At 45.2% G+C, this 27,136-nt stretch overlaps 1 protein-coding gene across 2 annotated transcripts in view; it reads left to right on the top strand.

The window, feature by feature from the left end:
• COL5A1 (collagen type V alpha 1 chain) overlaps nt 1-27,136 on the top strand; it is a 167,007-nt gene that overhangs the window by 74,124 nt on the left and 65,747 nt on the right. For both annotated transcript variants that reach the window (XM_085325272.1, XM_085325271.1), the window contains exons 6-17: nt 874-1,020; nt 1,149-1,397; nt 6,457-6,609; nt 6,911-6,967; nt 11,039-11,080; nt 11,372-11,434; nt 19,830-19,904; nt 21,421-21,513; nt 24,291-24,347; nt 24,764-24,817; nt 25,714-25,767; nt 26,638-26,691. In XM_085325272.1, the coding sequence (XP_085181398.1) occupies nt 874-1,020; nt 1,149-1,397; nt 6,457-6,609; nt 6,911-6,967; nt 11,039-11,080; nt 11,372-11,434; nt 19,830-19,904; nt 21,421-21,513; nt 24,291-24,347; nt 24,764-24,817; nt 25,714-25,767; nt 26,638-26,691 (1,098 nt within the window). The remainder of the gene's footprint in view (nt 1-873; nt 1,021-1,148; nt 1,398-6,456; nt 6,610-6,910; nt 6,968-11,038; nt 11,081-11,371; nt 11,435-19,829; nt 19,905-21,420; nt 21,514-24,290; nt 24,348-24,763; nt 24,818-25,713; nt 25,768-26,637; nt 26,692-27,136) is intronic.

Genomic DNA, 27,136 nt, shown 5'->3' with positions numbered 1-27,136 from the left:
TTTGCCTAGGCAGTTGCTATTTAAATTTTATTCAGACAGAAACGTTCCGGGGTGATATGTTCTCCTATGTAAATTGTTGTGCTGTACTGCTGCACCGTATTAGATTTTAGCCAAAGATCCTTTTCCTTTTTTTTTAAAAAAAAAAAAAAAAAAAAAAATACAGATATAGAGTACCTTTTTATTTTTGCTGCTAATTAGAAATGTCTGAATGGGGCTGATTTCCAGAAGACTCCTTGCATCCATCATCTAAAACTTGCACTTTTTTTTTTTAAGGGGTCTCAAGCTCACTCACGGGAACTAAACTGTCTGGCATCCTCAGGCGCTTCTGAAAATCTTGGCTGCTCTCCCTGTCTGATTTGCAGGCGCGCTTGCTTTCGGCTGGGCTCGTATCTGCGGCCCTCCGCCGAACGCCCGCGACGCCGTTGTTGCGGTCGCGCGAGCGAAGGCAGCAGCGCCGCTTCTCGGGGCGGCTGCGCGATCCGAGTTTTTTGATCCTCTCTCTGAACGACTGAGGTGTGACCCAGAAGGTCTCAACAATTTGTGGTTAAAAAGAATCACAATTTTTCTTTTTTATTGTGTTACCGGGGCGACTAAATTCCTTCGGGGGCGGGTTCGTTCCCTCTCCGTTATGGGAGAACTTTGAGTCGTTATTGGTGATCTCAAATCACAGTAGTTTTCAAAGCAGCCAAAAGCCCTTGCCAGGCTGCGGGCGAAGGTATCGCAGAAGCTGATGAAGAAAAGGAAGGGAAATACATTGGTGTACGGCTCTGCACCGCAGCGTAGCCCAGCTGACACGAAATCTGGAAAGAGGGGGGTGAGGAACGCCCTGGGGTGCTGCCTGTTCATCTCCCGCTTCTTGTGGTCTCTTTGCAGTACACTGACGGGGAGGGAGAGACCGATACTTATTACTATGAATACCCCTACTACGAAGATGTGGATGAAGCTGTAAAGCCAGAAGCACCCACCACCAAACCTGCTACTGCTGAAGCGGCTGCTGGAGAGGGACCTGAAACCAAGCAGGTACCAGTGTGGAGTCCTTGCAGAAATGTGGATAATACATTGCACTTTATAGAGCAATAAATAGGGGGGATGGTGCAGATATCCATTTATTTTCTCTGATTCTGACATTTTAATCCTTCCTGCAATAGGACTACCCTGACCCCACGCAATCACCTGATGGAGGGGACCCTGGCAAGCAGACGAAGGAGGATCATACCGTGGATGACCCCCTCGTGGATGAGTACAACTATGAAACCATCAACGAAGAGTACTTTACACCTCTGCCTTATGAGGATATCAACTACAACGAAGAACTAGATCCCCAGGGTGGACTTACGGAAAATGCTGTTGAAGCTGAGCTCCCCACTAGTACAGTCATCACCTACAACGAGACCGATGTAATTTTTAATGAATGCTTTTTCATTCAACTTGATTTTTTTTGTCAGTTCTGGTATTTCAGAGCCCTCAGAGAAGGCAGATGTGATAGTCCATATGGTAAAGCTTTAAGAGATTTGGGCAGCTGTTGGAATAGGGAGTTTCTTGTAAAATATTCTCTCTCCAGATATATCAGGGTGTGGAATATAGATATGTAGAATTTGGTTCAGGATTATCCTACTGGAAAAACCTATTCTTATTGATATCAGCATTTCCTATGAGGAGTGCTTCTTCAACAGAAATAAAAAATGGGGGTTAGTGTAAAAATCTTAAGTGAAAGAATTTTATTTCAGATCTATTGATATAAATCCTTACAAAGTTGATTTGATAGAGAACATCAGTATTCTTTGCTGCTCTCACTGCATAGCATTTGGATTTTTTTGGATTGTAGCTTTTTTTAAAATTTTTCACCATTCAGAAAAAAACTCTCTATTTCAAAGTATTAAAAAGTCTTGTAGACGGATACTTCCTTCTGTGCACAGATCTGCTAAAAGATGGTATCATTCCGGTTCCCCCAGTTGATGTTCTGTGGAGCAATTACGTTTTTAGTCACCCACACTTAATATGTTTCAACGAAGTCACATTGTGAATATTCTACCATTTAAACTAGCCCAGGTTTTGCTTTTTAATATCGGTACTCAAATACATGCACATTGGTAGCATCCTCAGATCAGACTGAAGTAAGTTGCCATGCACCTGCGTGTTTGTGTATCTCAGCATGCAAGGAAATAACTTTATACTGGACAAGATGTCTTTTTCATTGCCCAGGATCATCAGCAAGTTGAGTCAATAGTGGGATAATATTTCCTGAGAGGTTTCTTCAGGCTTAACAGTTTTGTGGTTCCTACTTGAATAATAATGATGATAATTTAGTTATGGGACTGTCAAAAATCAAACCTTTCTGAGAGACAATGAAGGACAGCAGAAGAGACAGTAAAAGCTGGCCAGAGCAACTGGAGTTGGGCCTGAAAGCTTGAGTTAAGTGGAAGGTGGACACATGGAAAGTGTCCAACCAAAGAACTGAACAGCTGGAGCAAGGAAGGGAGCCAGCCCCAGCTGAGGGTTGATGGCAAGGCAAAGATGAGTCCAGTCAACTGGGGATAAAAACTGCAGTGGAGGAGGAGGTTGGACTGTCCAAAATGATGCACAGAGAAGAAAAAGCAAACACTCCAGTGTGGTGAGGAAGCAAGCACCAACCGAAGAGAACTAATGGATGAGAAACTTTTCTGCTGCCTGAAAAAGAGCCAGAAATCTTTGGCCAGACTAAAACTTCGTAATAGGGAGGAATTAAGGATTGGATATGGTGACTTAAAAAAACAAAAAAATTGAAAGGGGAATAAGAGGCTCAAAGGCCACTTTAGCTGTTAGGACAAGGAAATTGAAGAAGAATAAAGTTTAGGTAAGGCAATATGCTGCAAAGCCTTCCTATGTGAAAACTCAGCCTGCTTTCAGCAAATCATCTCAAAGGTGAGAGAGCGAGCGAGCAAATTGTCTGCCTTGAGTAAATTAGAAAGAGCTGGCAGTGAAATGAGGAAGGTCGTAGGACTGCTCTTGGGATGGCGAGTTGTTCCAGTTGATCAAGTGCAACTTTGAGCAGATAAGCAGGAAAATGGACGTAGCTGGTCCTGCCAACAGGACCTTCCCATGCAACGAGGCGAAAGCTAATGCAGCAGGGTGTAGCAAAGACTCCCAGATAGTGACAGCCTGTGGCAGGACTGCCCAAGAGCATACGGATTTCAAGATTTACACCTGGAAGCAGAAGCTAACGGCACTGCCTGCAGACTTGTCTTTTTAGGGGAACTGAATCCTTTAATCCTGCAGCAGACCAAACAGCTTATGAGCGTTTTGGCAGTGAGGATCCGGAGTCTTGTGCCCATAATTGCCTGCCTAATACCTGTTATTAGAAGTAGGATTTTGGTAAGAGTAAGATTTTGGTAAGACTGCTGAAGTGGTTCAGCTGGTTAAAAAGGAATCATCATTTCAAAAGTTCTTCGTCTAGTTTAGGCAAGGGAACGATGCTCGTTGCCCTGAGCGAGTACGGCGTCGTTTGGAATAGTCCCTTGGCCTGCAGCCAAAGAAAGGCAGCCTGAGCCCTTAAACAGCAGAGCCGTGCTGGGCAGCCTTAGCGTGAAGGTGCAAATCTGCAGTATGGGAGAGGAGAGGCCAAGAGCTGCCGTATCCCCTTACCTGCCAGGCGGGGTCATGCCCGGAGGTCGTTGTAGGAGGCAGGTTATGGGATCGAATGGGATAATCCTGGTCTGGTGCATGCGGTGATTCCTAGTGCCCAATCACAGACCTGTGGAGAGAGCAGGACCTGTCTGCTCCGGCTGAAGGTGACTTGGCAGTGTTCTTGGGAAGGCTGTAGCTCCTGCAGTGGGGATTATGAGGGAATTGAGTGTGACAAAAATGAAACTTCTTGGAGCCTGTGTGTTAGGTTCTGGAGGTAGGTGTAGTCAATGAGCTCTCCCCGGAGTGGGATTTCGCTGTGGCCGGTAACTGCGTGATAAATGCCAGCGAAGCAATTCTGGCATTGCACAGATTCGTCACGCAGCAATGCTCGCATGAACACTAGCGACTGGGGAAAAATATATTTTATTCATTGCCTGCTATTCGTCAAGTAGTTTGCTTTTCTTGTCCAGATGTATGTACCATATCTGCCTCAGTTTCTCAAAAGGGAAGACTAAAAGGTGATTTAAATGAGATTGTTAGCAACAAAGGAGAACTGCGGTGTTTCGCATGGTCATTTTTTGACCTCTTGTTTTTCTTCTGGACTATTTTCTAATCCAGGTTTCCTAGCAGCATTTTTGAGAGATTGTTCTTTGGGGTTTCTCACCACCACCACCAAGTGCCACAAATCTCAGCATTCAGAACCTCTCCTCTATCTAGTTATACTGTGTCTTTACATGCAAGCTGATTTAGAGATAATAAGCAAAATATTCAAACAAGCATTTTGAAGTGAATGTTAAAAGCTATTTGAAAGTTTGCTATGTTATCTCCAAAAGCTTTATAAAAAGATATACAGATTTTAAGGCTTCAGAATGCAAACATAAGTAACAGATTTTTGAAAAGGATAAGAGAAGTATGATAGTACAAAATCCATTTACATGGAATAAAGGAAAAATAAAGCTAACTTTTCTAAGTAATTTTTAGTTGAGTGTTGCCACCAAGTTCTTGTTCAGAAAAAAAAATATCTATAAATATAAGCTGCAAACTTCTGCTACCTCACAAAATTGATCTAGAAGCAGGTCTAGTCTATTCAAGGACATGCTATCTATGACTGTTTTTCCAAAGGCTTAGAGTCCACTTACGAAAGGTGTCAGAAACTGATAAAAGAACCTGTAATCAACTTTTGTCCTCATCTAGAATAGTAGCTAGAGTTTTTTATGTGAATTCCTGGCAAGGAAACTTTCTTTTAGGGCTTCCTACTGTTTGCTATAAATGGACAATTCACTATATGCTATAAATCAGTCAAAATCATTTTCCAAGTGGCTTTGAGAAGTTGGCAATAGTATAGCAAATAGAAGAAGGGAGAGAGAGCTGCAGGGTGTTGAGAAAGGACTATTCTGTCGCAGGGCCAAGGCTGTGAAATTTTGTGTTGCCCTTTTGGATTATACTTCTCTCTCCAGTTTTTCAATTCTCTGATCCAGAAAAATACGAGACAGTGTGATTTGTCATGAATTTTTCCCCATTAATCAGGTGACCAAGTGGGCAGGGATAGGAAGTAACACAGGAGTGGCTAAATCTCTGAATGTTTATAGCCACAGGGGGTTTTCTAGGACTCTCTCTTATTACTGAAAGATTTTCTAGTATAGCAGCATTTGCATATTTAAAGGAAGAAAAGATATTCTTATAGCAATTACTGAACTATAGTTTCTGCTAAGAACCCTTGATTTTTGCAGAAGTAAAAAAAAGGCGAGGTGGTGGTGGGGTGACTCCCTTAGTATTTGGTGTATGTTCATTTTAAAACCTCTCACATATTAAATACAGATGCTCACGCTTATGGATTCTGAGCAGTTCTGGCATAGAAACAAGATCTGGAAGTGGTGATGGCATTTAACAGTCATTTTGGATTCTTAGTAGTGAGGAGATAACTTTTCTTGGAAGCACTGGAAATAGTTCAATTTATAGATTGTTTTGATCATTACCTGGATGGGAAAGAAGGAAAACAAAATGATTATCGGCACATATTCTTCTTTATATTGCTCTTCAGACTGAAGGATGCCAAAAGACAGTTGGCTTATGAGGCTGCAAAATGTGTGATTATCACACGCAGACCTGGACAGAAGCAAGGAGATTCTGGTATTTATCTAGACGTCTTTGTCTGTGAACAATACATCTGTTGCTTTGAAGATTCAGAAAGGACTTGGGAGTTATTGCATCAGATTTGCAAAAATTTTTGCTCCTGCTCTTAGGACAAGCACAATTGCAACCTGGATCGCAGACTAAACAAACAGGAGTTCTTCATATAAGCAAACTTGGATTTTTCCAAAGTTCCTTCTGTAACCTGATACTCATAATAGTGACACATTGCATTTTGATAGGGATTTAAAATATGGGCCTGGACATGTGGCTTTTTGTGGTTATAATCTAGTGACTCCAATATTCAGGCTGTGAGAGATGAATTGGGGCCTGGAGTCTGAAACTTCATGTTTCTTTAGACATACCTAATGGTTGTGGGGTGCTCCTGCTCTAAGTTCTTGCTGTGGGCTGGGTTTTGTTTTCCTCGGAGTGTGACCCTTGCAGTGTATTTCATGGGCAGATGGAGAATTCCTGGGGAACACCAGGTTGTACACTTAGATGTGAACATCTTCCTGTTCTTCTTTCCTGACACTGGAGAAGTCCCTTAAGGGTCACTGGAAACCTTTAAACTCCAAACTTTAACTTTTATTGTACTTCTTATTTTCAACCGTTATTCTAAAGAGTTTATACTTGGCCAAAAAAGCATAATTTTCCCCTTAAATTTCTCAGCATGTATAGCCCAGAGAAGTTTGCAGCTTGACATGTTGTTATTTCGGTTTTCAGGCTGGTCAAGGAGGAGACGACCTGGATAAAGATTTCACTGAAGAAACAATAAAAGAATATGATGGGAATTACTATGATAACTACTATGACAGGACGGTCTCTCCTGATATCGGGCCAGGAATGCCTGCCAACCAGGACACCATCTACGAAGGGGTACGTTTTCCAGCCTCCGAACAGGATCATACCTAAACTTTGCTAAAAACGTTTGTCTTCCCACAGTTATACTATAGGAAATTGTAATGGATTCATCCACCTGAAATGGATGTTTGTGCAAGAGAAGTCCGTGCCCAAACTAGGAAGAGATGGTCTATTTCTTTTCTATGCAAATACTGACAGTCCTCTAGTTGCCTAATTTTGCCCAAGGTTCCTGCTCAGGCTCCAGTTGATGGGGCAGGTGATGCCCTCTTTGATTGTTATTTATTTATTTATTTATTTATTTTTTTGTGTCCTATAGATTGGTGGCCCACGGGGTGAGAAAGGACAGAAGGGAGAACCTGCAATTATTGAACCGGTAAGGACAACCTTCTTTTTCCAAGGCCAAGGTACAAGGGGTGTGTGCTCTGCATGATTTGATACTCTCAGTGGAACAGCTGCATGAAGGATTTCCCATGGAACAATTACTTAGTTATTTAAAAATCTTTTAATATAAAATAATTATTTTTTGAACTTCAAGAAGCAAAGTAAATTAGGCAGGAACTGCAAAATTTCCCATGAAACTTCACATTTGTCAAAGCAAAGCTTAGGCTATTTAAAATTGAAGCAACGGACAGAGAATTTCTCAGCTCTCCAGTGGCTTTGATGTGTGCATGGGTGTGCTGTGAACTTGCTCTCCCAGGCACCCGCAGTTGATGGCCAGGTCGTATCCTAATCTCAACTTATGTCTTAGGTTCAGATTTAAATGTGCAACTAATGGGCTCATCTCTGTGCAGATAAGAGGGTTTTCCCTGCACATAGCTGTGGGAGCAGAGAGGTTTGGTTTTTTGCCTGCTCCCATTCCCATCAAGCTTGCGTTTTTGGAGAAACCCTGTGTTGCTCCAGGAGCCAGAACCAGCACTCTGTCTTTACTCCTCTGCCCACACCATTTACCCCAGCCTGTTTTTGGAGCTGTTTTTCTGCAAAAACATAGGTACCTAACTGAGCAAGCCTGTAGGTGAGGACCAAGCTGGATGATTTCTGCCTGGCTTCTGTCATGCTGGGCAAAAATACTCGGCCTGGTATTTCAGAGAGTCATAGGGAAGAGCTGTTGCTTGTCACCTTTGAGCAGCAAGGCTGCAACCAGAGCTCAGCCAGCAGTGGCGAGGTGGCTGGTGAGGTGCAAAGCAGCCTCAGATGAAGCTCTCGCCCCCACTGCTGGCTGCCCTTCTGGGCTTAACAGCGGCAGGTGTTTGCTCGAAAGGCACCCACCGAGCAGGATGAAGCAGGAGCAAGAGGTCAATGTTTCTCAGACGCTTTTTCCTGTCCGTTGCAGTGTTTCAGGATGCCAAGTTAAACCTCTGTGTCCGCCGCCTCCCTGGGCTGGAAGCGCGGACATTTGGGTCCTTCCAATTACCACCGTCCAGCCCTGTCCCCCGGGTCCCCAAAGGCCAAGCGCACGCTCGCTGCACACCAGCAACTCAATTAACCTAATTTTGATTGGCGGAGTGCCAGCGCGGCGCCCAGAGAGCCGACAGCACTTCCCATCAGCCAGAGCCCATTATTTTTCTTTTAATTCCTTCTCCCTTCCCTTCTTGCCCAATGCTTTTGCCGGTGGTTGGGGAGGGGGGAGAAGAGGAGGCAGAGGAGATGCAGCGGTGGCGTTTTAAAAGCCTGTGCCGGTGCCTTATAAAAGCATTTCCGACCCTTCCTTCCTTCGCTTCCTTTCGGGGTCTCGCTCTCGTTCTGCAAACAAAGGCAGAGCCGCGAGCGGTTTGCTTAACCGAGGCGCGGAAGGGGCTGCGCGGGGAGGGAGACGCGAACAAAGCTGCTTCGACTTGGCCTGCCCTCGCCCAGCACCGATTTGAAAAGTTACAAAGCGAACAAAATAGTTAAGTTTAATCATCCAGAAAGAATTTGGCTGCCTTCGCTGTTTCAAAACACTGGAGCATATATAGCTTTTGCCAGAAAGTAAACAAGACCAAATGCCGCCGTTGCTCCCTCCGCTCGGTTCCTGCTCGGCTGAGAGCTGCTCAGATTTACTGCGCTCTTTATCTTTTCTCGATCAGAGCTGCAGCAGAGAGAAGGGAGTAAAAACCGACCGCAGCAGTTGGATTCTGCTGGGTTTTTCCCTCCTTTCGCTCAAACCATCCGTCTTTCAATCCTTACGCTGTGCTGACGCTCGCTGGAGGCGGCAGGGCAGCACAGGCTGGAGCGTGCCGGAGGCGCTCGGAGACGGCGGGGCGAGGGCTGAGCCGCGGCGCAGCCGGGAGCCGGGCTGCCCCTGCCCCGTCGAAGCCTTCGCTCTTCCGAGGGTGATGCTCATGGCTGCCTTAGCTCTGGGGAGGAGTTTGGGGTGAAGCTTATCGCCAAGGACATTTGTCCTTCAAAAGATCATTTGCCTGGGCTGTCTTTGCCCGTGGCGGGGTCTGGGTGGAAGTGTCAGCGCTTCTCCCCCCTGGATAGTCCCAAGTCGGCAGTTTGCTCACCATGTCCGAGCTCCTCCACGGCTTCCCCCCTTGCTGCCCCTCTGGTCCTGGTGCCTCCTGTGTTTCCTGTTGCTCGTGTTGATGAGCGATAATGTAAACAGCTGAGATTTCTTGCTGAGGAGAATCTCCAGATGTCCCTAACACTGGAGCTCAACGTAAACCAACAGATAAATATGGGAAGATGCCAAGGCTGTTTGCATCCTGAGTTGGCTAATTAGGCCAAGCTCTTCCTCCTTGCAGACCGATGTCCCTTCTTCTGGCAGCCGGCCGTGGGAATTAGAGCCACGGTTCGCGCCTGCTCTGGTGGTGGCAAAGCTAGGCTGAGCCCATAAAAACCCAGGGCAGCGTGTACGGGCCATAGTGCTCTGCAGTAGCCTGGAGATGTTTTTTTAGCTCAGTGGAGGCGAAGGGCTGGCTCTGGTTTCCATTTCTGAGCCAGCCACGCTAAAGCATTGCCATCGTTGGTCTCAGCAAGAACGTCTCCTGGGGTGTCTATGGGGAAGAGGTTTCCTCTGCTCCTGGGGGCTCTGCAAGATCCTCTTTGCTCCTCCAAAAAGGACCTAGGGCTTAGGAGAGGTTATGCCTGGCAAAACCACCTCCTTCAGACCTTACCTCTTCTGGGCAGCCTTCACCAACAATTACCTTCCTTTAGGGAGTGCGGCTTTAGTGCAGGGTAAGGGAATGCCTCGTAAGATTTATGCTAAATTTACCCTCAGAAGAGAGCAGAGTAGTTCCATAGCAGTGTGTGAAATTGCTGTTAAAATGGACATGGGGTGAAGGCTATGAGCTAAATCCTTTACCGGTGAAAAAGACCACACAAGACAGTATGTTTTGCTGTATTTTTGCTTTTCTTGGGTTACAGGCTGCGGACTTCAGCGGCAGGAATCCCTGGGTTCCTCTAGACGTTTCAGGTTCGGCTCGGTCCCGTCTGCTGTGGTGGCTGCTGTGGCCTCAGCTGACCCTTTTAGTGGCTTAGAGCCACAGCCTGAGCCCAGGAGATCAGCCAAAGGTGGCCCAAGATCATATCCTTGGGCTCACTTCCTCCAGGCTTCCCCTCAGTGAGCGGCCTCAGTCTTTGCCGAATTGTGTAGGCTGGTTTCATTCCAAAGGAGAAATGTCCCCGTTTGCTATAGATGAACTGGCAAGCTGAACCTGCCTTGGCTTGAACTAGCTGCCCTGCTGGGTGCATGGTCACAGGTTCCAGAGAGAAAAGGGCAGCGCTCACTGTGGGATTTTTCACAACAGATCATCCTGATTCCTTCCTTGAAGGTATTTGCTAGGCTTATGGGAAGGTTTATTTCCTCTCTCTTACGTACATATGAGGAGGAAGAAAAAAAGTTCAATTCTACTGAGTATATATCTGTTTTAAAGTTATGACAAAATATTTAGATTAGGAAGAATGAAATAACATTATTCTACCATTTTGCCCACACAGTGATTTCATAGGTGCATAGAGTGTAAATCACAGCGTGCAGCCTGCTAGTCGTTTCAAAAACACCGTGCAATTTGATTATAAGCTGCTTGGGGCTAGAGACAACTTTTTCTGAAAGAGGAGCTCTTCTCCCACTCTGGCATGATTAAGGTTTGCCAGTGCCCTGGTGTTTTCCGTTTTCCTGCCCTGGAGCTGAGGGGGAAGGGTCAGAGCTGGAAAGCCAACCCTGCGCTGGGGCAGAGGTAGATGTGGTGCTCAGAGAAAGGGCTGTTTTGCCATGCCCTGCACGAGTCAAGGATGTGGTGTTTGGCTTTTCGGTGGGCAGTGCCATTTGTGCCTCTGGCTATGGAGACGTGGTAGATGTTCTCAAGAGAAAGCAGCTGTTCAGCTCTGGGATGCCCTGACATCCATTAGGAGCAAGGTGTGAGATTTTTAAGGACAAATGGAAGCACTGGCTTTTGAGCCCTGTGGTTGAGGTGACTTTGAGAATGCGGCTTGCTAATCACTGGTCTTTCTACCTCTTTTCTAGGGTATGCTTGTCGAAGGCCCACCTGGTCCCGAAGGCCCGGCAGTAAGTTGCACTTTATTTACGCCGTACTCCGAAGGATGCACGTAGCTCTGCAGTGTTGAGTGTGCACACATATATACCGCTGCGTGAGTGTGGATGCTCGGCATGCAGCTGTTCTCGGGGCTCTATCGCTTCCATATGACGTGCGTGTGTATTAAAGCCCTTAGGAGTCAATTTTCTGGAGTAAAAATAAACAGACAGCTCTAATTCTTTTCTTGTTTTTTATGCAAATAAGTTACAAATGGTAAGATATTCTTCTTTAGTAGCTGTTTTTTTCTCTCTTTTCTGTGCTAGGGCCTTCCAGGACCTCCAGGACCAACTGGACCTGTGGGCCAAATGGGTGACCCTGGGGAGAGAGTGAGTATCCATGTATTTCTCCTCTTTGACTGAAGTTTTGTGTCATTCTGTGTACGCAAAGTGGGATTGTTGTATATCATCAGAGTCTTAAAATGCTGCAGGTCCTACAAGGGGTTTGATAGCAATCCCCTGAGTCCCTAGTCTTATTTCCTCAAAATTAGGTAGAGGAGCTGTTGCTCCTAGAGGAGCTTGGGCTAGTGCTAAGGGCTTTGTATCTGGGACAACTGGTTCAGCAACGGCCTCATAAGGCAAATAAACAGTTTTCTGCAGGTTAAAAACAAGAATAATGCTGGCAAACACTCCGTGTTTTGTGTTGGCATGGAGTGGCCAGTCACTACAGTGCAGGACCTGGGCCGTGGCACTGGGGAAACATGACCAAGTGCACACAGTATCTATTAGCATAGTAAAGTGAAGTTCAGCTTTGATTTTGACTCTTCCTTCCATCTGCATCATGAGTCCTGCAGCAGATGGTTTAGTTGTGGTAGCATCCAGCACAGCCTCCAGGGTGGTAGAAGCACATTGCCATCGCTGTTGTCCATCTTCCTTTTTATCCTTTTTCTCTCTTAGACTGCTCTCACTGGGAAGGTTGCTCTTATGCAGTATCTCACCTTCTTAGTTCATGGATTATTGGTCTGTACCAGCAGTCACTAGAGACTGATTTATGTTCTTTAGCAGTGCAGTAACTTAGTTCTGTGTGTCTGATTTTGATGTTACTTTAGATCAATTTTATCCTTGGTAGCTGATGCTTTGTACACTGATGTCTATATTGAAGGTAGCTATTCCCAAGCAGTTGTGGACTGTGACTTCAAATCCTATAGTTTGGCACAGCACCTCTGTCAGACTTGAATATCTGTTTATTGCTGAGACCTCGCTTGGGATCATGAATGACCCCTGTTTTGGGAACTGTTGAACTAGAAGCTCGATTCAGTAAGTGAGCTGCAATCCAAAAAAAGCCACTTCCACCCCACCCCTGGACCTGAGTCTCTGAAATGACCATTTGCTTTTGTATATGAACCACTCACCCACATTCAAAGTCCATTTCTTCTCCCAGTGGAAGGCAGCCAAGGAGTGAAAAGGCTACCCATGTACAACTGGCTTTGCAGAGGCAAACCTGACTCCCCCAGGCTGTGCACTGTTCCCGGCCACGTGCAGAGTGGTAATTTTGGCCTGACATCTAGTGGAAGATTCACCATACCACAGATGGGCTCTGGTTTTATTTAAAGGCTAAAATGGGATCAGCCTCTGCTGTTAGAGCAACTGAGTGCAAGTCTAAAGCTGGAGGGATACAAGTAGTCCCTTTGAAAGAATCTGGTTTCAGATGACAGAGCACATAAATCGCTGCAGTGCTATAAGAAAAAGTTTTAGGGAGCAAGGGCGAGAAGAGTCTTGTTAGGAAATGTTTCTCTTGCTTTTTTCATTTAAGAGCTACAAGTGATGGCCCAATCTTAGGCTTAAGTTGGGACTTTCCCTGACTTGAGAAAGAAAACGGGCTGCCCTTCTCCACGCAGTAAGTTGAGGTGTTTCTCCAGGGCGAGCTGCCCGAGTGCCAGCGCGGTGGGCTGGTCGGGGTGCGCTAGCCCTCCGCTCGGGGCAGCACTGCGTGGGGCCTGTGCCACCTCCTCTTCTGTGCATGCGGTGGCAAGGAACCTGTCCCAGAAACGTTCATCTCGCACAAATGAATTTATTGATTTCGGCGGGTTGGTGTGAATAAAAAGGTGGTGCTTGACTCTGTTTCAGTACCTTGCACTTCATTACATTCAGCACAGTCAAACGGACTTCAAAATAGCTGCTAGCGTATTGCTGTTTTGTCCAGGCATTGGGATTCCCAGAAGCTCAGGTCCAGGATAGTGTCTGGAAGAACAACACCTCACTGGGAAGCTCACCTCGGCAGGGAGGAGAAGGCTTATTTCAGCTCAGGTCAAGATAAAGCTCCCATAGCAAGGAGGTAAAAAGAGATAACGAGGCATGTAGGGGCACCCTAGGGTATCATCCCATTGAGAAAATTACTCTGTGGCTAGGGCTCCATTAGCTCCTGGAACCAAACGGCTCAAATGCGGGCACATCTCCCTTGCAGCTCAGGTGCCCATGGAGGTGAGCAGTGGGCAGATGTGGCTGAGGTGGGACCACCCTCGAGGGGCATCGCCCCAGGCTCATGGGCAGGTCGGGCAGGAGCAGATCAGCGGCTCCTGCCAGGGAGAGCAGCCAGGATGGCGACTGGCTCGGAGAAATGCTGTTGTGAGCAGTTTCAGTGGGCACTAAAAGTTTGCCTAAAAATAAAACCAGCCCTAACAACAGCCTCTGCTTGTGGCTCGTTGTTGTGGTCTGCGGCATCCTAATAGTCCCATTAGCAAAAAGGGCTAAAAGCATCCTTACAAACAGGGTTTTTTGAAAGTAGGCTAGTTGGAGGTCTATTTTTTCAGAGTTTCTTCTGTGAAACCAGTAAGCGAGGTGAGCAGCACTGATGCTAGATCATAGATCTGCCTGAACTGTGCGTGCCTCTTTCTGTCAATACTGTTATCTGGCAAATGCAAAATACATTCATGAGGATCGGAGCATTTATGAGAAAACAGTTTCCTAATCTGGTTGTTAAGGTCCTGAACATGTTTTTTTCTGGCTGATAATGCAGCCTGATACCTGCAGCAGGCACCAGTGCGGAACAGCATCTTCTGTTGGTTTAATAGATGTGCAGAGTTGGTTTCCAGAGGGAAATTGTGTCCCTTTTCCTCCTGGGTGCATTACGCCATGGCTTCCAGGCAGGACGAAGGAGAGATCTGGGCCATCAGCATTTCTTCTGGCAGGAAGTTTTCTGATTTTCCTCAGTTTGGGCTGGGATGAGCAAGTTTGAATGAGGTCTAAACCAGAAATGGTGAAAGGGGGGGAGTTTTGTTGTGCTATTTTGATGTCTGTCTTAGCTCAGCTAATTGCTTTGACTCCTAATAAGGATTCATGTTGTGGCCTTGTTGTTTATCTCTTTTTTTAAGCTTTCTTTTCTGTTTTAATTGCATAACCTGAGACCTAGAATAAATTTAAGGGAGAACTTACTCCTTTGCAGAGAATCTGCACAAGATCTCAGCACTACAAAAAAAAATCTCACCTTAGCCTTACTTTGAATATCAAAGCAATGGGAGAGGTTTGCAGTGGCTTCCTCTGCAGTTGCCATCGGATGTGCATCGAATCCCCTGGGTTTTATTTCTTCTTATTCCTGGCTTGGCTGCTGGCACCAGAACACCAGCTGAGCTGCCTCTGGGGATGACTAAGCACATTTATACATTACAACACATTAAAAGATATACCAAAATATGAAAACATTGATTAGACAGACTTTATGCAGACAGATATTGTTCCCTGGCTAAGGTCTTCTCAGCTTGCTCTAGTGCATGAGTATTGAATGAAGGCTGAGCCACTGTTGCATTTGCCTCATACACGGTGTCCTCACTTGCAGAGGCCTTTTCTTAAGCTACTCTCTTCTCCTGTCAGCTTTTAAATCCAACTATTCTTTTTCTCTTCTTCTAAATGCTTGGAAACAGTCAGAAAAAACACCCTTGTTTGCCTCTCTTCTGTCCTATATGCCACTGAGCTGTTGACTCCTCAAGGGCTGAACTTGTCTTTGCTCCTTACCCACCCATCAAGATGGTTCTCCACTGCAGCTTCTCCTAAGTTAAAAGCGAGAGCTGTGAAATGGACACTGTGTAGCGTGGTGCCTTCTGAAAGCAGCACCCTGGTGGGCTGGGATTTGGGAATCCAACCTGGGGATTTGGCTACCTTCCCTGGAGGCAGCCCCTGAGCATGGAGCCAGGGTGGAGGCTGCAATCTCAGCTTTCTTCTCAGCTAGAGGATGGAGTAACCAGCTGGCTCCAAACCTTCCTTATTTAGCTCCCTGCTACTGAGAGAAACGTAACTGTTGGTAGCCTGCGCTAGGAAGTATCTATTGTGGCTTTAAGGTGTGCTTAAGGAGATTACTTGGGTGTTGGAGTATTCCTGTGGCAATGACCCTAATTTGAGTGCTTATTTTTTTGAATTAAGCTTCCTTGTTGTTCTGTTGGTTCCTGGGGGACTTGGATGGAGTTCCCTGACCACTGCACTCCGCTGACCCCTCTGAAGCGCTTCTGTAAAGGCCCCCACCTCATTTACGCTCCTAGTGTATTTATTGTTTTTTGATGGAACAGTAATAACATTTCTTGTGGTTGTGACATGATTGAGAACTAGAGGCCCTGACTGTGCTCCATCGATTGGTGCACTGGAAGGCTGAGAAAGTCAATACGCAACTACGGGCTCAGCCTTGCTCGCTAGAGCGGGGGTTGATGCTCTCGTTGGTTAACCCTCCGAGACACTGTGGTGCTGATTCCTCCTGCATCAGTCCGGCAGAAGGACTGAGAGAGGGCTTTGCATCTGTGGGTGCTGGACTTCAAAGGGGACCCTTTGTAGTTCAGCTGGGCTAGGTCCCAGCAGTCTTTTGCATTCACAGATCTGGCATTAGGATTAGTCAAAGTGACCATCTGGCTTCATCGGGTGCTATGCGGGTGTTCATTTGCCTTCATGTTCAGGCAGTCTTGTATGAGACTTACGTGTTGCCTAGCTTTCTCTTTTACTCCCCTTGATGCACTAGAACTTCCTCTGCTCCTAAGAATTCTCTTGTACAGCAGGATGGATGCTGACCCTGATGGCTGGGGTGCTCCTACTTCTGCCGTTTGTCCACGCAAATGCAGACGTTTGCTTGCCAGGCTCTTTTTGAATGGCCACACAAAGCCAGTCAGCAGCAGGCGTACTGTCTGTGATGTTTTTGCTGCACACCCTGAAATGAAAGTATGGTTTGCATTCTAGTGCAGACAGCACATCCTGCTTTTCTAAATGTTCTGTCCAGAGCAGAATGTAGTACAACAGAATGCAACATATTGCACATAGAAAAGTGGTGAACTTGTGGACCTAGAAGCTGCAACTGTATTAAAATTCTCCTTTCCAATTAAAGCAGCTGCTCTTTAATTTGTTTATTATTATTATTAAGCTGTATATAGCTCATGAATTTACATGGCACTTACATGTGTACAATGAGGAGCATGTCATATGCCTGCATTTGATGGAGAGACTTTTTATTTGCAATCAGGCAGGTGCACTGAGTTAATGTACCGACAATATTCAGCTATGTTAATATCGGCCAACGCTTGTTTAGCTCTGTTCTATTCATCATGTCAGTTTATTCGTTTATCCTAGTTATTTTACAATGCTAAAAAGTGCTTGCGTCACCAGCAAAGCTGCATAGCAGCCTGCTTGTGGGAGGTTTCGGAGAAATGATCTGAGGGCAGCTTAGGATGGCTTAGGCAGGTTTTTTTGAGTAGTGGGAAGTAGGAGATATGGCACTTAGGAGAGTAGAGTGCTATTTCATGGGAACACCAAACTGGAATGAAGGAAGAGGGAAAATATGCTCTTTTGTGCAAGATGATCTGCAGTAGTTGGACAAACCAGAGCTCTTTAACTCCATTCTGTGTTGGGAAATCTTTGGTGTTTTGCTGAGCTGTCTGATGAGTTTGCCTTAGGCTCTGAGTGAGGGCCTTTCTCAAAGCAGCAGTTTTATTTTCCAAGCCCATTGCAGACATCACTTCCCAGTGGACTTGTTCCCACTGAGGTCAGTTTTGCATTTCAGAAATGTAATCAATGGCTTTAAAGTTCTTCTTGTGGTTCTGAAATATTTAAAGTTTTCAGGGTGCCCTTTTTTCCATGAGGCTCCCGGTGGTCCCTTACCTAGAAGACTCGAAAATACTGTGAGAAAGATGTTTTCTCATATAATGCTCTGGCCAGACCTGAAAATGGCAGAAGTATAATCCTTGAGAGAGACTTCAAGCAAATTTGGAGGCTCAAAAATGTGGGCTGTTAAGTGAATCGGTGTCTCTGTTGCTGGGTACCATGCTGTACGCTGAAGTGTCTTGAGTGTCTGTCACTGTCTCCCTTTTCAGCAGCTAGAGTGCTAGCAAACTGAGATTGCCATTGAAACATTTCCTTGCAGTATTACATTAATGTTTGCACTCAGCATGGCATTCTGGAGCACTGCACCAAGTAAAAATTAAAGTCCTCCATCCTTGGCTGCTATGTATCAGCAAATCTCTATTTACATAATTAGAGTGATGCTCATTTACACCGACTGAGCGTCTGCTGTGTTACGGTTCTTAAAGGCATTCAAAAGCTTCAGGAAACCAGTCTGCATTTAAATTGAAGGAATGCTTTATGGTCTTGTTGTTTTCTCCTTTCCATTGCCTCCTTTAATCCTGCACCCTCCAAAATAAGACCTCACATGCCCAAACTGAAACAAAACTAAGCATTTATGTATAAAAACCTTTCACCGACATTTGTTAGGCAGAGCACACAGAGATAAACAAGCTCCTTCCTGATCCATCATATATGGGACTGGCGTTACAGAAGAGGAGGGAGAGGAAGGAAGGTTTATTACATAAGATGAGTCTGGCCTAAATTATTTATTGTGCTTCTGATCCAACAGATGGGACTGCCCTCTGTACCGATCTGCGGGAGGGACCCAGTGTTGGAGAGACTAAGTAAACAGCATGAATGTAGCATCATGAGCCTGTCTTGAAAAATGGATAGGCTGGTCTGTTTTGCAGGCTCCCTCCTGCGCAAAGGGAACTGCTGGGTTTTTGGTGATAAATCAGTGGCTGCAGTGCTGTTTGCTGCAGCTTTGGAAGCAGGGTTGTTATTCTGGGCTGGATGCAGTGCAGCGCAGACTGTGGCTTGCTGTCTGCAATGCTCTTCAGCCCTGTAATTATGGTGCGAGTCGCAGGCATAGCCTAGCGGGCGTGATGTTTGTCTAGGGCAGGGTGGAGTAACATCTCCCAGTCCCATCCACTCCCCTCCCTGGATCTGGACTCCAGTCTGGTGCCTGAAACTTTGGCTTGAATGTTTTGGGTTCCTTTTTAAGAAGGAGGTAAAGACAGAAACATTAAGTAGACTATGATGTAGAGGGAATGGAAGAAGAGGGAGAAACGTGAGCTAAAGTTGAGCCCAGCTGCCATTAAAGAGATGGGGAGCAGGAAGGTTGAGATGAGACGTGGGGAAAGAATATCGGCTTTTGGTTCCCACATGGCTTGAGAGCCTCAGCTCAAAGCAAGGCAGGTCTCAGGAAAGGATTTTAGGCAGTCCATTTCCAAAAATAGCCCCAGTGAGCACCTGAATCTGGCTGGAAAACTGTGGGGCTAAAATAACTGTTTTTTCCAAACATTTTGATTTAGGGACTTTGTACCTTTTCCTTTTTTTCCGCTCTCTCTCCCACCTTTTCTGCCTCCCTTTGCCTTGTTTGGTGAGCATGCTACTTCCCTGGTTCAAGGACTGTCTCTTCTCTTGCATGTGCATATTGGTCTTCGATTTGTGACAGGATTTTATTTTTACTTCTATTTGGTGTATGGGCTGGAGGGCTTTAGGCAGATTCAAGGGAATGAAAACTAATACAAACATTTGTTGCTTGCCCTTCCAAGAGCTTTGGATCTCCAAAAATGAATGTATTATCGATATTTACTAAATACAAGAGTGCTGAAGTCCTCAGCCTAGAGCTATCTCCCAGGTAATTCTGGTTACTTTACCATGAAATGAGCACTAGGGCTCTCCTTGGCCTCCCTGGAATAAGATCAAGTCTGTCATTCCTTCAGCTCTCCAAGCTGGTATTATAATTGCGATTATGCATGCACGTTGAGTAGTTGGATGTCATCCTCATGTGCATGTAGTATTGTTGGATGGATATGCAAATTTGGATTAAATTAAACTTTTTGCCAAGTACATAATTGTGAGTGCAAACGATATGTGGGCCGTCTTAGAAAAATTGGCCATATTTGATTATTTATGGGTTCATCAATAGATCTTTTATTGCATACTTGTTTCTTTAGTGCAAGTTAAAGACACTCAGCTGACGTTAATCAGCATAGCTCCATTGAAATCCTCAGAGCTTTGCTGATTTACTGCTGCTGCCAGGAGTGCTCTATTGTAGATAGAAGTAGCCTCATAGGACAGAAAAAGACAGAAGAGAGAAAAATGGAATGACGCAGATGACTGAACATGCATATAAATGTATTTATCTTTCTATGTTTCTGTGACCTGAGTTATGAAGTTTCATATACTTTTTTTTTAACAGGTTTTAACAGATCCAACTAAACATCTATTCTATTGGTCTGGAACATTGCTTTCATGGTTCATTGTGTATTGCAGACTATGAAAATTTGGGGGGCGAGAATGTAAGAAGAGGGAATTAGGAAAACCATGTGTGTTTACAGACTTGATATGTATTTGTGAAGACAAGGAGTCCTTTGTAATGTGACACATGCCTTTGCAACCGTAACAACTTACATATGGACATGACTCAGAGGACTTTATAGAAGCTTATTTTTATTTGTCTTCCTTATAGGGACCACCAGGCCGCCCGGGTCTTCCAGGAGCAGATGGTTTACCCGGACCACCAGGGACAATGCTTATGTTGCCTGTAAGTGTAGCCAAAAAAAAAAAAAAAAAAAAAAAAAACATTTAAATGATTTTTGCTCCTGCACTTTGCTACTGCTTAGTGACAGTTCTTGTAGAAATCCTCTCATCTCCTCATGACATGTTTTCCTTGGTGTAAAAGATCCAGATGATTCTCCTTGTAAATTTATGTTTTGCAAAGCACTGGGACATCTTCACCAGTCAAAAGCGCAGGGCAGGTAGGCTAAAATTGAGCAATGAATAAGTTTAAGTAGTTCAGTTTGGGCATGGTGTTGAAGGGTGAACATGAGGAAATAACTGAAGACACCTCCAAGGGCCCAGTTTGTAGGCAGAACTTCTAAAGGCTCTTCAAAACGGGTGCCAAAATAGTAAGCACCTGAGTTAACTGGTCTATTTTCATGACCAATGGTTAATTTGCATTGTCTTTTTCCTCTGTGTGAAGTTAGCAAGTACTGAGTCAGCCTTCTTGGTTCTGGGACACTAAAGGAATGATTAAATTTGTCTCTACTTTGATGTGAGAAAACTGTAAGGAAACCAGCTGCTGAAAATAACTGGTTAAGGTACTAAAGGGAAGGAGTCTTTAATGAAAAACCGCAGTACACTTGTCCAGGCTCCAAATGGTAGGGTGATACATGTGTAGGTTACTGGCAGAGTGCCTAGGACAGCCTGGGCCAAGTCCTCAACACGGAGCTTAGCTGGCCATTACAATACATTTGTTGGTCCTTATGGTAACCAACGGTAGGCCTATAAGTTGTTTCTTTCTGAATTCATTTGCCAAGTCTGTGTGGTCGTATACCTAATGCCAACCAACCAAAATAGAGAGGTGAAAGTGAGGTGAAAGAGCCTCCCAAGCAGGTACTGCAGTCCAGGCAGTTCCTCTTGCAAAACCCCAAAGATGCGTGGAGTTAAGGCAGGAGAAGAGTGTGGGTCTCAGAAAGTAGGCTTGTAGCTCTTGGGAGTGGAAGAAGCATAAGAAAAAGTCCTTCCCTTTCAAGTTCAGACAAGTAAAAAGTTTATGTTTACTTTCAAGAAATGTCTGATGTGCTGAAGGATCCTGGTGTGAACAATAGGCCAAATTCTGTTCTTTGAAGCATACTGCACACCTGAGAGATGCAGCCCTTGTCCCATAGCAAACAGGCAGCTACAGCCAAATAACCTGATACAACCTTGTCTGCAAGAGGTCTTCTGGCCAATAGCATCTGGAAGAAGAATATCAGGTCTTGGTTGTAAAATTTTGAGCTCTGCTGCATGAGCTCTTTACAGTTCCAAGCCTACAAGCTGTCTGTACTGTATTACTTTGAATGTGCAGAATTTGCTGTGGAGGTACTTCCTGGAAGACCACCAGTGTGTGCATGTGAGCTAGGTGGTCTGAGAGCACATGAGGGTTAATGACGGTCTGGGAGAACAGTAATGGGTTTGGGTCAGTCATGCTAAAGAGAGATATTGAGGAGTCAAGCTGATGTAAAGGGGAAGAGGCAGCAGCCTGGTGTAACCTCTCTTGTTCATCTTGTTTCTACCAGTTCCGCTTTAGTGGAGGAGGAGATGCTGGCTCTAAAGGACCTCTCGTTTCGGCACAGGAGGCCCAAGCCCAAGCTATCCTGCAGCAGGCAAGGGTAAGTGAGGGTGTCTCTGGCAACAGATGCCTTTAGAGGAGGAGGAAGAGTAGAATAAATGCATCGGAGGAGGTGACTGAACCTGCAGTATCCCCAGTGCAGTGGTATGGTACTGGTAGGTCATAACAGCCTCTCAGCCTTGGCTGGAGGTGAACGGCTGCTATGGCTTGAGATGATAACGTTTGTATGACTCAGTCTTTTACTAATGGCCAGCAACAGGCCAGACCCTCAGCCGTGGTTTTGGATGGCCTGCAGTCCACGGATCAGGTCTTTGGCTGATAGCTTCAACAGAGGTAGCTGGCTTACACTGACAAAAAGAGCAGCCCTCAGTTCTGAGAAACCTTGTGGTATATGCTTTCTTTCTCTCATTTTTTTTCAGTAAATCTTACTCGATAATTGAATATATGTCACAGAAGCTAGCTGTTCTCAGCTCCATGAATCTCTGCAGGCAGTCTGTAATTTCCTTTAATGTATTTATTTGGAAATATTTGATGAATATCCTTGCAATTTTTTTTTCTCAGAAGACTGTATTGATTGAGGATAAAATATTCCTTGATAGTGTTTATTATTTAGGCCTCGCTGGTGAAATGAGATCAGCCACACACACTGCTAATACAATTCCTTTTCTCTGACCACACGTGTGTTAGTGTTGCAAGGCTCCATACTTATCTGTTCAGAAGAAAATTTAGTTTCTAGCCAATACAACTTTGAAACTTCCTTTCCATGAGCACTTGTGTGGGACCACGTTTGACCTTGGAGATTTTAAAAGCAGAAGTGCAACAGGCACAATTACAGCAAAAGGAGATATCTAGGGACCCTGCAAGTGCATTTCTGCAGTATTTGCCTCAGTCATATCCAGGAGGGACCAAATTATTGCTCTGAGCACAGTCTTGCAGAGAAGGTGAAAATGTAAGATCTGCAGGTGTGGAATGGCTTCAGGAGGCAGTACACAGAGGGACACAGACCTTCAGGATCGCCACCCGGCCGGGTGGCAGATGCCCCTTCTAGGTTTGTAATGAAGATTTTGGCTTGGCTGGGTTATTCTGGTTTCCATCCAACTCCCTTTTTACACAAGAGTTCAATTTTAAACATTTTCAGGCAGAGTGCAGGGCTCTGATGCCACTAGCCACTGCATTTTCCCGGCCATTAAACTTCCTACGAAAAGAATATTGGTGGATTATGATTCTAGCATTACTTCGTCAGTCTTAATTTTAAGACTGCCTACAATTTTTCCATCAGTATTTATTTTGCAGGGAAATTGGATTTTTGGCTGAATAAAAATTTCATGAGAAGCATCTGCTTTCTCAGACTCTCTATCCTTGTTCTTTTTCTGACCATTGAAAATTGTGACCCTTTTGAAAAACAAAGCAAAAACCCCTCCCTCACTCAAAGTAAATTCCTTTTCTCTAGTTTTTCAGTTTAGTATTGGAAAAAACATAAAAAAGCCAACAAATCCCAGGTGACTCGGGCAACGGATGAAAAGTTGAATATTTCCAATAAGGAAAAAAATGTTTTTGGACAAATTTCAACCCATCATTAGACAGTTTCAGCTGAAATCTCTAACAAAACTGAAAGGGAGATAGTTTTCTGTGGGGAATTTTTTGGATGTGATGGGAAAGGAAAAGGAGTGCTGCAGAGGGGAGAGATTTCTTGTGTTTTTTTTTTTTTTTTTTATTCCCTTAAAATTTTATTTTCTGTAGACACCATCATGGACATATGTCCCAGCGGGCGGTATTTCAGAGCAACTCATTTTTAATGGCGGGTTGTAAAAAGATGCCACATGATTTAGCATTTGTGCAATATTTATGCCATTCCAAGTGCAGCCACGGGTAGATTTTAATTACTGGAATACACAGATAATTACAAGTCTTTTAAAATATTGAATTGTCACGATGGAACAAATTGTCCAAGTGATGTTATAAAATGCGGACAACCCCATTACACACTATGAAAATTATTGACTTGATGCTGGCTACATAACTTAATTGAGCTAAACCCCCCCTCGCTGTAAGTAGAATTGCTGCTATGTTTGTAGGAATATTAAATAGTTACCAAAAAAAAAAAAAAAATCCCTCCTAAACTGAACTCTCAGGATCATAAAGATATAGGAAGAAACTCCCATAGCCTCTCCATACAAAGTTTTGTCATTTAGCTTCAATAATTTATCGCTAAACGCGTCCTTTTTATTTTGTTTATACACAATGATGAAGGAAGCAATCTGACTGACAGGGCCAGATTCCCGCCCGGATTAAATGCGTGTAATTCCACGGCCCGTCTGCCCAGGATCCGGGCCACCGTGCGCTCATACGCGTCTCCCGGTGGAGAGGTTTTGCCGTCGGGGCGAGCGTGGCCCAGGTGCCGCTCGGCGCGGAGCGGCCGCATGGGCCGAGGGCGCAGACGGGCACGCGGAGCGCAGATCCGTGCCTCTTTCCGAGACATGCGCGGGCCAGGCAGAGGCGGGGGGACGTCGGTAGTGTCGTACGATGCCTGTTCTTGGGTGCGTTCCTTGAGGTTATGGAAATTGCTTCAAGGATTGCTGGCTCCCGCGGCGTGCAGAGAAGGCATGGCTTGTCTAGCACCAAGGCCACCATTTTGGTAGGTAGGCCTGGGGCCTGCCGGAGGAGACCTGGCCCTGCCTGGAGCAGGGAGGGATCTTTTTGGCCGTGGTGGTGGAGTTCCTGCTGGGGACTCTGTGACGTGTGTGACCAGGTAACTTTGTTTTATTGCAGTGATGAAGCGCAGAGACCAACTAAGCGATACTTCTCTTTCTGTTGCAGCTGGCGCTGAGAGGACCAGCAGGCCCAATGGGTCTGACGGGACGACCAGGCCCTGTGGTAAGTAAACAAGCAAGGAAAGATGGAGCAGATGAAGCAGGAACCTGACCAGCACCTGTGCTTTGGGGTCCTGATTTCTTGTTTCAGCCTGTCTCTCTGAGACACGCGGCTCTGTGTGGAGACACCAACCCATGTCTATAGAGAGTAGTGTGCAATGTATCTCATAGCGCAGGCGCGTTGGTTTTGTTTCCCTGTTTTATTTATCTCTTTGAATTAAAGTTGCTGGCAGATATAAGCCGTGCACAAACCTGCCGTGGTGCTGGAAAGGACCAGTTAACCAGAGCATCTGTTGCACAGGGGTCTGTGATGGCTCAACAAACTCTGGTTACCTGTACAAATGTGTCTTCCTTAACACTGAGTCTTTCCTCTGCCTTCACTGTGGCAAAGCCTGATTAAACCGTGCTGTCTTTCCAAAGGGACCCCCAGGCAGTGGAGGACTAAAAGGCGAAGCAGGAGAAATGGGACCGCAGGTGTGTATGGGCAAATTGGGGGGGACCGAGGGACTCGGGGGAAATGGAGCTGCTGAGCAGACAGTCCTCTCCTAGAGGCTGTTGTGAAGGAGCGATTCAGAATCTCTAAATGCCAGTTGAAATTAGGAAGGTGTGGAAACATCTATTTTGCATGTAAATGTCCCTTTACGTATCCAAATGCAGATTGGAGGCATAATTTTAAGCAAACGGTGTAAAATTCTACTGCAGGTGATACTCCTTTTCAGTAAAGACATCCACAGAGGAGTCAGGAAACCCTTAGTTACCTCTTTTAGATGAGCACAAGTGGCCAAGGGGAAGGCGAGTCCTTGGTACACCGTGCTCCAGCTGCACAGGGCAGAGCGAGGCAGATCAGAGCAGTGCCCGTATCTTGACCAGCACAAGCCTCTTGGTTTATCGGATCACCGGCAGCTCCTCTAAACCAAACATGTCTGGGGAAAAAGGTCAGGTATTGGTGGCCCTTAAAAACATTCTGGGGTGGAACTTGGGGCATTAGTGCTCAGGGAATTGCACTCCCAAGCTGTAAAGCCTCCATTTAGGTAAAATTCCCATTTCCAAATAGCAAGGGACGGGATTTGTCTGCTCCACATTGAGTCTATGACAATACAGAACTTCCCGCAGAGCAAAGGTTTGCTTCCGGACAATAACATGTGATTCCTGTCCGTAGATGTCCAATGTTAGGCCCTTCCTGTGTATTTTGAACCATGGGTTCAGTTTAAGGGATTTTTATTGCATTTTTGTAGTCCCAATGACCCCCACAACTCCAGCACTGCCCAAACTGAAACAGCCATGGCCTCTCCCCTGGCCAGCAGGGATTTGGTACATCTGTCCTGCTTTTGGATGATGGGATTTCTGTTTCACTCCTTAATGCATTGCAGGGTCCGCGAGGCATCCAAGGCCCTCCAGGCCCAGCAGGAAAACCAGGCCGCAGGGTGAGTGTCCCGGGAGTCGCGCTGATGACTGCATTAGCTTGATACTGCTGCCAAACAATTTTTGAGGGAGAGAGCGAGCGCTGAGAGCATTGCACAAGAGTGGGCCTTTGGCCAGCTGGTAGTTTATCCAGGAACTGGCTGTCCATCCAGGCAGACACAAACAGTGAGGAAATCTAGAGACCAGAAGGTATGGAGACAAGGCAAGATGGGAAGAATTGCAAGTCCACGCTTTCCAGTCTTTCTTCCTCACCTTTTTTTTCTCTGCAACATTCAAGTTATAGCGGCATATATGCTCAGGGCTTGTTTGGACAGTCTCCAAATCTCAGTGGTACGTGGGGAGGATGCAGTCCCTTGGATATTTTCTGGATTTGGTAGGAATTGTGTTCACTCACTCTGTCGACATATCCATTGCACACGTGCTGATTTTTGTTTTATGTAGCTCTCTGGCTTTTCATAATTCTGCTTGCCCAGAGCAAGCAACTATAAAGTATTTTGTCTAATCCACTTCTGGTTTATTAGTAAACTTGTATCTTATTTTGGTTTGTGATCATCATCATTAACATATCTTAAAATGTACTAGAAGATATTTTATTCATGTTTTTCTCCATCAAAATTAATCACGATGTCCCAGCATCCAGTGTTCTGAACCAGCTTCACTACCATTTGTCTTCACATCCCTCATTAGTGTGCCAGGCTGAATTAGGGATGCTGATTCAAAAACAGATCATCGTTTTTCCCCTTTGCTAAGGGAAACTACTCCTCAGCCAGTGAGCTCCACCTTAAAACTTCACTCAGTCACATGTGAACGAGTAGATGTCTCTGTGGGCTTGTTTCACCCTTTGTATTTGACTTTGCTTTTCTCTTCTGCAGGGACGAGCCGGCAGCGATGGTGCCCGGGGAATGCCAGGCCAGACAGGACCAAAGGTAGTGTCACAACTTTATGTGCTCTTGGAATTTGCATCCACTTATTAGCAAAGGTAAACTGAAGGACCCTTGGCAGACAGAGCCCATCTTATTTGAAGGAGGTTGCTGTAAAGGTCCAGCAACTCCTATTAAATCACTGGAGTTATATTTGAAAGAAGGAAATTAGACACACGGCTAGAAGGCAGGATAGCAATCTTTTCTTTTTTTTGTGCAAGTTTTTTAAGTTACTTTATCCTCTTAAGTATAAATATGCTCCCTTGGTTGCAGATGTAGAACAAATACTTTGGAATCTCAATTAAGAAAAACAAACATGAATGAGCAGTTGAACATGTCCTAAAATATAACTACCAAAAAAACACCTATTAACTGGGTGAGGAAATGCAGAAGACGTGATGGGGAATTCTAATGCCATGTATTTATATTTGAGACCAAATCCCTTCATTCA

The sequence above is a fragment of the Rhea americana genome, unplaced genomic scaffold, assembly GCF_003343005.1.
Source record: "Rhea americana isolate MKP2758 unplaced genomic scaffold, rheAme1 scaffold_97, whole genome shotgun sequence".
Classification (NCBI taxonomy): domain Eukaryota; kingdom Metazoa; phylum Chordata; class Aves; order Rheiformes; family Rheidae; genus Rhea; species Rhea americana.
Note: the sequence above shows the minus strand (reverse complement) of the source record. Positions and strands in the feature narration are given on the sequence as shown.